The sequence below is a fragment of the Psammomys obesus genome, unplaced genomic scaffold (genome assembly GCF_907164565.1).
Source record: "Psammomys obesus unplaced genomic scaffold, mPsaObe1.curated_primary_1811, whole genome shotgun sequence".
NCBI classification, from domain to species: Eukaryota; Metazoa; Chordata; class Mammalia; order Rodentia; family Muridae; genus Psammomys; species Psammomys obesus.
The window spans coordinates 5,951,809-5,964,425 of record NW_026596091.1 but is presented as its reverse complement, the minus strand read 5'-3'; the positions used below and the strand labels follow the sequence as shown (position 1 = coordinate 5,964,425).

Here is a 12,617-nt window from a genome sequence, read left to right as displayed (position 1 = left end):
TTTCTTTCTTTCTTTCTTTCTTTCTTTCTTTCTTTCTTTCTTTCTTTTGTTGTGGTTGCTATTTTTTGAGACAGGGTTTCTCTGTGTAGCCTTGGCTGTCCTGACTTGCTTTGTACACCAGGCTGGCCTCAAACTCACAGAGATCTGTCTGCCTCTGCCTCTGCCTCTGCCTCTGCCTCTGCGAAAGCTGGGATTACAGGTATGTGCCACCACACCTGGCTGTTCTACTTTTATCTCTTGCTTATACTGCATAGTCTTGTATTTCCAAAAATCCAGCTGAGATATGAGCAGGGTCCTGGTTGATTGTAGCTTGTTCCTCTGCAACACATGTTCATGCTCTCTCCCTTTAAAAGAAAATTAAGCTATACCTCCAAGAATGTATACAATAATATATGAAGAATTTATTGAGGACTTACTATATGTTCAGAGTTATTGCTTTGCTTAATAATAATAGCTTTCTATGGCAGACAATATTGACCTATCTGGCAGATGACAGAACTCCTAACTAGCATTCTACTGAGAAGCTTCATTAGCAAAGGTGCCATAATGACGTGGCTGTGGCATTCCCATGTGTCACACTGGCTTGGGAAGGATGCTTAGAGCAGAGTCTAATGGTGAGACTCAGCATAGTTCCGTCTGGCATCTATGAATAGGAATTTTCAGCTTTCTGTGAGCCACAATATGGTAATCCTTCTTTTATATTAGCCTCTGAATGACTCACCATAAAATAACACATTTGCTCATTGAATTCCTTCACCTTTCATTATTTTTGTTTCCTTCTTTTCTCGGAGAAATGAGTATAGGCATTAAAAACTAGATGTCAGTACCTAACATCTTAAGTTATTTGCTTAGTTCCAGAAACTCATCTGACCTGTGAGGCCAAGTGACACTATGCTTACCATGTAAACAACAGACGTGAAAACCCAGTGACCTGTACATGCTCAGAGGCTCCAAGAAGACAGATCATGTGAGAAGCCAGATGGACCCCATTGCAAGGCAGCAAACACATTCTCTTCCTCTCTGACCCCAAACTAATTACCAAAGTCCCATTAACTCTCTTGTACTGATGAAGAGGTCATAGGAAGAGATCATCCGATCTTGCTGAAGTCTGGTGGGGAAAGATACAAGCAAGCACTGTAAGACCTGGGGTCTTACAGCTCAGGAGTTCAAGATCTTGCCCTTCCCAGAAACTCCCCCAGACCAAGACTCCTTGCAAAAGCAAGAGGTTTATTAACCATTGCACAATGGGGTCACCCCTGCCGGTCAGCAAAGAGTGGCACCGGGAGACAAAGGCCTTTAGGTTTTTAAAAGAAAAATTGCGGGAGATTTGAAGTTGCAGTCTTGGCAATTTAGGATTGGACGAGGAAGCTACAAAGTAAGATAATTGGTTAGTCTTAGGTGCTCAAGCTTGGCCAGTCCTGCCAAGTGTGGATGCAGCTGCAATTGAAGGTGGGGGTAGTTAGCTCATCCTTGAAGATTAGGGGCTACAGACTTTTGGCTGGAGGTCAAAAGCTACTCAGAAGAAGTCTAGGTTTGTTGCTAAGAAATGCTATCTCAAAGACAGGAGTTTTTCTTTTTGCTGAGTGAAGGTCATTGCTTGCTTGCCTTTTTTTCTATCTGTCCTCATAGATAGGGGTACATTTTTCCATTCTCTGGAAAGGTACTAAGAGGCTTTAGCTTAACCTGAACCTAAAACTCAAAACTATAGGTTTTAGAAGACATACAGGTTACAAAGTTAGTCTAACCCTTTCAGCACCAGGACTTGATGTTTTCTTAGAGTCTCTAGTGTGTTTCCAAACGTCATAAATAAAATCATTTAGCATACACTATTCCTTGTATATTGCAGTCTAAGTAAAAAAATTAAATTAAATGATAAATTTTACTTTAATTTAAAAACCATTTAGTAGACTGGTGGTGTGGGACAGGTGGTGGAGTGCTTGCCTTACATGAATGAAACCTTGGGTACAGTCCCAGCAACACGCAAACTAGATATGATGACACACACCTAGAATCCCAGCATTATAAAGCTGGAGGCAGGAGAATCAGAAGTTCAAGGTCATCCTTGTTTACATAGTGAGTTGAAGGCCAACCTATCTGAAAAACAAAAATAAAAAGGTTTGTTTCTAAGACCTTTTTGTTATTAAAAATAATAAATATATTTAATATGTAAATAAATAATGTATAATCTGTTATATATTTAATCTTTTATATTTTTTATTATTACATATTAATTATATGCATATATTATTATATGATAAATAAACCACAATGTATAATACACTATTGATATATAATATAAATAGTACAGTAATGTAATACCATATATTAATAGATGATATATAAAATAAAAATAAATATATAAATAATAATGAAGTACAGAACACTTTTGATTTTTTTACTTCCTGCTTCATAAGTCTAATTGTCCTACATAATAAAATAAAAATACCTTTTACCTTTACTAACATAAATGTGATGGATATCTTCATTCATTTAAATTGTGATCATTTTGTTTAATGTTTTTATTTTTTTCTGAAATAGTATTTTCATATTTCTTCAATGCTTTCAATTGCAAGAGAAATACATACACATCTGTGTAAAATACATATATACTTTCATCATGGAAAAGGCAACGTCAGAATTCTTTCTTCAGTCATGTGCCAGGTGATGCACCTCAGTTGTCTCTCAGGCGGAAGACATCTGAACATACTGTTAAATTTTAAAAACATCTTCTCAAGAGCATCGGTGACCTGGAAAAAAATTAGTTTCCTAAGGCCAAAACTAAGTGGATCAGGAACCAAGCATACACAAGAGTATTTACCCAAAGATAATTTGCTGAATTAGGTAGAATTATGCTTTGTTTTAAAGGCTTTCCGTGGGTCAGAAAGGTGAAAGAAAATAGAGAATTGACAGGCTGATGAGTAACTCTGAACAGATGCTACATGAAACAACTATAATATAGTCTGTTGTACAGTAGTGAAAATAGACACGTTACAGGCAATATAAGAGTAAGTAAAGAGCAAACTTCAGAAGGCTGTGTGAGATATAATCTACTTTGAGGGTCGAGGACACAGCTCAGTGGTGAAGAATACACACTGCTCTTCAAGAGGACCCGAGTTTAGGTCTCAGCACTCTCACTGGGTGGTTCACAACCCCCTGGCCCTCCATCTCTTGTGGATCTGATACCCTCTCTGGACTCTGCATGACTGCACTCACACATGTACATTGCCACACACTCACACACACATGCACACACACACACACATAATTAAAATTTTTTAAATAAATCTTTTGTAACGGTGTAATATCCTTACATCAAGCTCAAGAGCAAACAAAAGTACACAGTATAATGTCCTCACAAATGTATAAATAAATGTATGTATTAGAGACTTTTCTGTGGCTGAGATGAAACATAATTACCAAAATAACTTATAAAAGAGTTCATTTTGGCTTTTGGATCCAGAGGGAAAGTCCATAATGCCAGCAAGGGACAGCAGCAGGTGATGAGAACAAGAAAACTGGCTGATCGCATCTTGTCCACTGGAGCAGAGAGAGAACAAGAAGTGGGGCAAGGCTAAACCCTCAAAGCCCACTGCCAGTGACGTTCTTCCTCTAGCAAGTCTATACCTCCTAAAGGGTCCATAATCCCCCCAAAACAATGCCACCAATGGGGACTGATTGTTCAAATACACAAGCCTATATGGGACATTTCTCATTCAGACTGCCACTGACAATATCAGTGATAAAAACGAAACAATGAAAGGAATGCAAGGGATAAGATGAAGCGAGAGCACAGAGGAAGTCTCAAATAAACAAGCTGACTATAAAGAGATTTATAATGGGCCTGTAAGTTTATTTATAAATCAGGAATTACTGTGCCAATTCTGCGTAGCTGGGGACTATAATGTTGTGTGTAGATGCAAAGGATAAAAAAATAAGTCAACATTCTTTTGAAGAAAAGATTTGCCTTATGCTAAGACACAACTATGTAGTAAGTAATTAATGTGGCAGTGTCATGGTAGTAGAAATAGAAGATTATTTGGAATTGAGAATTCAAAGCTATATTATATAATAACTTTGTAATAAAGTCATTGCATAATAACTAAGAAACAATTCACAGGAAAATGCATATGCTAAAGTTCTGTTTATATGAAATGCAAAGGGAAAAAAAAGATGGTATGGTTTTGCTCAGGAAAGCCCCACACAGAGTGAAACTGAAACCAAACAAGAGGACGGTTGCCATGAAAATTACAACAGCTATAACAGCTCAGCGAGACACCTCCTCGCCCTGCCTCTGTTCTCTGCCTTGGCTGGGAGTCCACGTGGTTTGTTCCTTTTTCTTCCAGATGTAGAATATAATTTGCACAGTTTAAAAATGGGAATAAATTAATTATAGTGGATACTAGGTAAATTATGTTTTCAGGCCAGTCATCCAAGTCTGGCCATGTCATCCAAGAGACGGCTTTGGGGATGTGTTTAGTTTAGCCAACAGGGTATGCTCCACTGAAGGACTCCACTGAAACTAGTGTCAGAGACCAGGCAGCCAGTCTCCTGACAAATAAATAATCCCACATCAAAGGCAGAATAACAGGGCTGCGGTAGAGCTCAGGGCTATGAGCACAGAGCCCACATGTGTATGACAAGGAACCTCTGGGCTCAATTCCTAGCACCAAAACCAAAAACAGGCCATAAGCAGCATTTGAGCTTGGCCATTTTTCAAATTTATGCCTATACAGGTTTTCTAGGGTCAATTGTAGGTAAAGGCATAACTCAGAGCATTTGCAACAATACTCCACAAATCCAGAGAGAAAAGAGAATGCAAAAGACTAGGGTGAGACAGAAAAAAAAATCTAATTTTATTGGTATAGACAACTGATTCCCAAAAAAGAATTCTATAAATTTTGTTGCGGATACTTATATGAACAACAACAACAAAAAAAAAAGTTTACAGAAGCAAAGAAGATGACACCTCAAAGAATTTGAAGTCTAGGCTTTTTTTAAATATAGTTTTGTCTAATAACTGTAAGCATGAAAAATAGGCATTTGCATTTTCTTCTAGAATATCTACCAGGAGTATTTCTGAAATACTAGTGTGTAAAAATGAGTAGAGGAATAACACGAACTCTGCTTATTGGGTAGTTCGAAAAAAAGTAAATGGAGGTTAGGATAACCTGTGCAAACTTTTAGTCCTGAAATAAGTTCTTCTTTCGGGAGTTCCATGAATAGTTATTGGACCTATGCTAGGCTCAGGTGAATAACCACATATTAGACAGTAGATATTTCAGTGCTCGGCCTGATCTTCATTTCCACATAGAGAACCAGCAATTTGGAGGCATCAAGGCATTCCTCAATTTCAGTACAATTATTATCAGTGTCACTCTAGTGATAAAATCTTCACAGTATATAATATACCATACACACCCAAAACCACTAATAATATGATGATGATTATGGTGGTGATAATAGCGACTTGATAATATTATTTCAAGTCCTTGATATACTTCGAGCATAGTCTTTACAGGAACTTATTCTGGATCATCTATAAATCAATACTGACCCTGAGGTTAGCGGTCAGGCTCCATCTTTTACAAAAACCTGAAAATTATAATTTTATTCAGACAAGGAGAATTCTGTGCATCTCCACAGCAGAAGTGTTCAAACGACCAATACATCCAGGTCATTCTAGACGCATGAAAACTTTACGACATTGGGGTCACTTTTCAGTAGTGACGGTAGTGTTGGTGGTAACGATGAAATGGACTCGTGTGGATGATGCCTGACCCCACATAAGTGTCCAACAAATACATGTGCAGTTCCATGTGTCGATTCAAACGGTAGAGACCGAGGACCCAGGGGGAAGGGCTCGTTAATGACGAGCAGCAGAAATCCCATGTACGCCGACCTACACAAAAAGAAACGTGCTGTTTTAGGCAGTTGGGAGCATCAAGAAGCCACACGAAGATTCTTTTATAATAACCAAGTGCTAAGAATTGGGCATGGTCTGCAGAATACTATCTCTGTTCTCCTTCATTCTGTTTTCATTTTCTAGCATTTTCTCTCCCTCCTTCTCTCCCTCCCTCCTCTCTCCTACCCCATCTAGTTTGTGGTAGCTCCCAGAAGTTCTGTGGACTTTGTGATAATTCTCTTAATAATACTTCTAACGGGCATCCTGGTGATGAGTCTTAGGAATCTCTTGGGCTGAGGTTGAGGGAGATGTCATTTCTACCCAACCACCATGGGTGATTATCCAAAGAAGAGATAGTCTTCTACCAAAAGAAAAAAAAAATGCTGTGCAAACAAAGCAACATATGTCTAGCATAGAGAGAGTTTTGGTCTTCCACGTTTGTGCCCATGTACAAAGACCACATAGTGGAAATGGGAAGGGTTTGAGGACCTGAAGACTCAAGTTGTAACGCGCTCCTTGTGTGTTTACAGGTATCGGGACTACCGGGACCCTCCTCACTCCTTGGCACCCTACGGCTACACACTGCAGTTCTGGCATGTCCTCGCAGCCCGGCTGGCTTTTATCATTGTGTTTGAGGTGAGTTTTCCCAAACGGTTCCTTTCTTTCCTTTGGCCTAATGAAGTCACTTGGAGTAATGAGTCAATACGTGACAGAGACTTGAACGCGAGCACCGACTCTCTAAAGCAACGTGGCCACGTAACGCAACCTCTTGTTTATCCTTTTTCTTAACTGGAATGTTCAAATTTTCCAAGAGATGTTTCAAAGTCTCTCCAGGATGGCGCAGGTGCTCACCGAGCTTTTGGAAGACCCTGAACTCCATGCTACACCTGTTGCCACTGTGTGTGCCGCTGTTACATTACCTAAGCCCTGACTGCTGAGGAGTCGAAAGGGACTGGTCTTCCTGGCCATGGCCTGTACTATGTTTCAATCAAAATATATCAACCATTTTCTTTCAGGCTTTTAGGAACTTTTGTATTGCTGTAATTCCATCTCTTGTCACACATATAGGAGCCACATTCACATAAAGCAGAGATGCCTCTGTTTGGACTCGAGGTTTCTTCAGACTTTGAGACAATTCTACTATCACTTTGTCCCATCACTCCAGATAGCCACGGGAAGATGAGAGTAAACTCTTCTCCCCTGGAAATAAACTGATGGATGCTCAGTCCCTCTTTTTAAGCATCTTTACTCTATCTGTTTACTTGTGTATGCATATGGGCATACCAAGGCCAATGTGAATGTGGTCAGGGGCAGCTTATTGTTGCAGTTAGTTCTTTCTGTCCGCCATGTGGATCTGGGGGTGGGATGCAGTTTCTCAGGCCTGGTGGCAGCCATCTTTACTCAGTAAGCTATCTCACTGCCCTCACCCCGCTCTAAAAAAGAAGCTGTGTTTTCTGTGTGTGGAAGTGCAGGCCTTTATCCCAACACTTGGGAGGCAGAGGCAGGAGGGTCTCTGAGGTCTAGGTAAGCCTGGCCTAAGTAAAGATTTCTAGGCCCATGAGGCTTTGTCTAGATAAATAAGAAGCAGATATGTTTAAACCAACATGCTCTTAATTTAAAAAAAAATAAGAAAGGGTACCGTGGAGATGGTTCAGTGGGAAAAGGGCTTGTGTGCAAACACGAGAGCGTGCATTTGGATGCCCAACACCAATGGGAAAACCGGGTAGAGAGGGACATGCCTGTAAATCCCAGCACAGTGAACTCCAGGGGCTCACTAACCAGCCATGCTGGGCCAAACAGGAAGCTCTGTTCTCAGTACGAGACCCTGTCAGCAAACTCTAAAGTGAAATACAGAAGAGGGAGAATCCCATACTAATTGCCAGCCTCTCCATGCACACGCACTAACAAACACACAGCACACCATACATTAAAAAATGAATAAGGGTGGCATTATACTAATAAGTGGCTTTTCATTTAGAACTTTCCACACCCTTCCTGGATACTGTTATTAACTGTCTAAAACACCAGAAGCATACAGAAAAGCCTCTTGATTGGCAGAATTTTGTGCCAGCCGTGTGTGCCGCTGAGTTTGTTTTAAATGAATGAAAAATCCTTACCACTATCCTTTGGCACAGCTTTTTTTGTGATTGAGTAGTTTAGAATTATAAAGACTCTTATTCACACTGTCATCTGGTAAATCAGCGGTCACCAGGATACAGACAGGCAAAAGTGACTGTGATTCTAGATTTCCAGCTTCTCATATTTCAGGTAAAGAATGTGCAGCACTTTCCCAAAAGGAGAACGTTTCTTTCTGAAATGACCATGTCCCCAGTCCCATGGGTGACTCTCACTGGCAAGGTTTGTAAAGCATTTGCTATCTACACAGCCTTTTCAAACTGATTCTATTTTTCATAGCATCATTTGACAGGCGAGTGGACTGAGGCCCAGAGGACTTACGTGACCTATGCTCAGGTGGACAGTCGGCCTCTAAGCCATGAAGGCTGCTGAGAAAGGGTTCACTCCCGGGGTTTCTGTTTTCCTAGCCTTCTTTGCTTTGAGCATCTCTCCTCATCTGTCCCTCATCCTCTCCAGACAGTGTCAACTGTCAACCAAGTTCAGTTCTCACCTGCCCTTTGTCCTTTTAGTGCAAGCCTCCCGCAACCTCATTCCACTTCCCCCATGTCCCAGAGGTGCCATGTCTCCACCACTCCTTCTGATTCTGTTGTGTTCTCTGTTGCATTTCTAGCACCTCGTGTTTTGTATAAAGCACCTCATTTCCTATCTGATACCAGACCTCCCGAAAGATCTAAGAGATCGAATGAGGAGAGAGAAGTACTTGATCCAGGAGATGATGTACGAGGCTGAACTGGAGCGTCTCCAGAAGGAACGGAAGGAGAGGAAGAAGAATGGAAAAGCACACCACAATGAGTGGCCATGACCAGGTGGGTGACCAGGTGCCCAGGTCAGCTGCTGAGCAGCTGCTTCAAACACCCAGAAACAAAGCTTAGAGCATTCACTAACAAGGGTCAAAATAAGCTCCTTAGACGATGGCTTTTTGCTTCGTGCCACACCCTCTGAGGAGGTTTCCCAGACCTCTTAGCCCACTGAGACTTCACACCTAAACTCCTCTGGTCATTACCATCGGCACTGTTGGCTAAGAGATAGACCGATTTGTGCTGTTCATCTGCAGTCCTCAAAAGCTATCATCAGGCTTTCTTGATGGACTATAACTCTAAGTCTTCCAACTAGTTAGTGTACCTAATGGTACCTAATCAGTGTACATTTAATTAATAAAAGTTGGAGAGACTGGAGATGTAGTACATTGCACGGAAACTCAGTAGAGCCCCTATGCACCCTATCCACCTTTTTATCAAGCTGTGCACTAGTTGCATGACCTTAGACAGGTCATGGAACTTCTTTGAGCCTGTGTTTCCTCTGTAATGAATTGTTTAGAGGAGCCTGTGTTCTAACACTCCATGAGACTAATATTTTGAGTGAGATAGCCCTTTGTTTTTTCTGTTCCTCAATGTTTTCTTTTTTTATTTGAACAAAAACTCTATTTTTTTTAAATTCTGCCTCCAAATGGAAAGTGAGATACAGAGAAAAAGAATTTTCCTCTTTGCTAACTGTAACAGATATCTTCAGAAATGCATATGGTTGCTGGCATCACTGCATGCTGACAGTCCCGCAGTTCATTGTGAGTTTGACAATAGGCTGAACTGGGAGGAAATAAGATAGACCTAATAGTATCGGGGGTTGGCTCTCTCCTATGGGGTGGGTCTCAGGCTGAGCCAGGCATTGATTGGACATTCCCTCGATCTCTGCTCCATCTTTATCCCTGCACATCTTGTAGACAGGGTAAATTTTGGGTGAAAGTTTTTGTGGATGGATTGGACTCCATTAGGAGTCCTTTCGAGTTAGGGGGTGTCCTCTTCAGTCTCCATGACCCCTGCCACTAGGACTCCCACCCAAACTCTGGGTGAATGGTGGTGAGTCTTGTGGAAAAGTGAAGCAGGTGGTATAGAAGGACCTGGAGGTGACAGGACCTCCACAGGAAGACCAACAGAGCCAAGTAACCAGGGCCCAGAGGGGCTTGCAGAGACTGAAGCACCAGCCAAGGACCATGCATAGACTGGACCAAGGTCCTCTACACAGATGTAGCAGATGGGCAGCTCAGGCTTCATGTGGGTTTTCTAGTTAGGGGAGCAGGGAAGTCTCTAACAAGGACTCTGTGCCTGCTTTTTGATCACTTCTCCCTGGCAGAGCTGCCTTGCCAGGCCATAGGAAAAGAAGATGCACTCAATCATGATGAGATTTAATGAGCTGGAGTGGATGGGTAGGGGTGACTCCCCTTTTCTGAGGAATAGGGGGTGGGAGATGGAGAAAAGAGGGAAGGAGGGTGGGACTGAGCGGAGAGGAGGGTGAGTGCTACAATCAGGATGCAAAGTTAATTAATTAATGAAAAAGATAGACCTAAATCCCACAGGAATAAACACCTGAATTCCCACCCTGTACTCAGATTAAGATAGACTTTGGCTTCATGAAAAACAAAATAATTCTGCCATTTCCAATATCTACTCTTTGGCTGTGGCTGTGGGTAAAATACTGAACTGGTTTCAGTCTGCCTATTGAGTTGAGCTGATATGCAGCTCAAATGAGGCAGTGTACCAATGGCTTTTACCAAGCACTTACACACTGTAGAATATTCTCCATTGTCTGTTACTGTTAAGCAATGTGGTGTAGCCTGTCGGATTCCATGTCTGCCTTCACTTTCTCTGAGTGTGGTCTGGTGCATCTTGTTTTCTGTGTTGGAGGAAAGTAACAAGCGGGGAGCAAGCAGTACTTCAGGGAATGGGGTGGTCTGCTTTTCACTCTTCGGGACTCTGGGGTCTACCCTCCCAGCTCCTGACTCATTCTGATCACCTCCCTGAGCCTTCTGTGGAGAAGAAAGGCTGCGTGTATCCAAAGACTTTGGGTGGGGTAGGAGACAGACATTACCACGGAGAATTGCTACCAAAAGTTCCAGTGGTCAGAGACCAGAGCACAGGTGCACGTCATTGTCATTAGAGGGTGGGCTGGGAGGCCCAGGTGACCCATCCTGGGGGATTCTTCCCTTCACCACCACGTGCCCTATTCTGCCTATTTCCCATTTTTATTGGAGAGCATGGGTTTTGTCTATCTTTATTCCCACAAGAGTCAGCAGGATTCATATTTCTTGAGATTGTCCTGACTGACTTGCCATAAAGCAGACATGATGTTCATCTTTCTCTTACTCCATTTGGGGTTCCAAAGTCTTCGAACGCCCTTGACAGATGGTAACTACTCAAGCTATTGTGCACTGTGAAGTAAAGATGGCCTAAGTGTGTAAGGTCCTGATGTCTTTTCTCTCTCCAGGTGACAGCTGATTTCCAGGCTAAAGACCTGAACTCTGTTCTCTTCTTCGAGCCGTGCAAAAGCACATTGAAGTGAATGACTAGCCGTGCACCCACAGTGCGTGCTGCAGACAGCGCTGCGTGTGCTCAGACAGGGTGGCAGTGAGGAGAAGACCGAGGTGGAGCCCCGCTGCCCTGAAATCACGCTGCAGTCCAGCACACAATTGCTATCTATCCATAGACCATTCTTGACCAAGCAAGCATGCACGTTATGGGCAGTTACATTCTCAAGTTTTTAAAACCAAGGGGGAACTTGTATACTGGGCCTGTTTTTCAGCCTGTTTGCTACCTTTTTTGCATTCTATCCCATGTGAATTTTACAGACACTGGGCTAAAAAGGGTATTTGGACACCTGGACACATTCCTAGAATGTCATCATGTCCTAATTCTCCGTCACCAAATGACACAGACAAGACCCTGTTTACAACTTTTTCTTTCTTTTTTTTTTTTTTTTCAAGTTCAGATCTTTCTGAGAAGATTATTCTATATGACATATCTATAGCTATGTGTATGGCCATAGATGTATTTCTGTGTGTACATATGTATAGTCATGTATTCCTACATATGTACATATAAATGCAGAGATATATAAAGTACATAGGAATTCCTTACTTGTAAATAGCCAAAAAGTACTGACACGAATGATGAATTTTCACATTTAAACAGTCACCAACATGAAGCCATGTTTAATGCTTGTATAATGTGATACAATAAAATTTAAAATAAATTTATGCACATGGAATATTTTAGCTGGCTCTTCTGATCTTGTGTTTTCTCCTTCTGGAATAAAAAAGGTAACACGGTGTGATGTGTTTTCATTCATATATTTGAGGTATACAATGTTTTTGATAATCATATTTAATAATATACTAATGTATAATATGCTAATAATATGATAATCACAAAATGATTACTATAGTCAAGTTTAGATGCCCACGTTATACTGTCCATATTACTGTAACAAGAATATTTGAGACTGGATACTTTATAAAGAAGAAAGCTTTGTTTAGATCACAGTTTTTAAAGGTTGAAATTTTGAACTTTAGTGGCCCTAAATGTTTGGTCACTGCTGAGGAAGGCACCATCTGCAACAGAATGATAGAAAAGCAAAAACGGGAAGCAGTGCAGGACAGATAACCTGGGAAGAGAGGCTGCCACTGCAATTCAGGAGATAAGGCTCACTTATTTTCCGTAACAGTCTGGTATCGCAGGTTCCTAGAGTCCCACAAGAATGACATTAATATTTACTGTTGACCTAATATTCTTTACTAGTTCCCAAGAGT

General features: G+C 41.3%; 1 protein-coding gene across 1 annotated transcript in view; it reads left to right on the top strand.

The window, feature by feature from the left end:
* Ano4 (anoctamin 4) overlaps nucleotides 1-12,075 on the top strand; it is a 179,519-nt gene extending 167,444 nt beyond the window's left edge. Inside the window, exons 25-27 of the mRNA XM_055627792.1 lie at nucleotides 6,433-6,538; nucleotides 8,649-8,844; nucleotides 11,297-12,075. Of these exons, the coding sequence (XP_055483767.1) occupies nucleotides 6,433-6,538; nucleotides 8,649-8,840 (298 nt within the window). The 3' untranslated portion in view covers nucleotides 8,841-8,844; nucleotides 11,297-12,075. The remainder of the gene's footprint in view (nucleotides 1-6,432; nucleotides 6,539-8,648; nucleotides 8,845-11,296) is intronic.
* The last annotated feature ends 542 nt before the right edge of the window (nucleotides 12,076-12,617 follow it).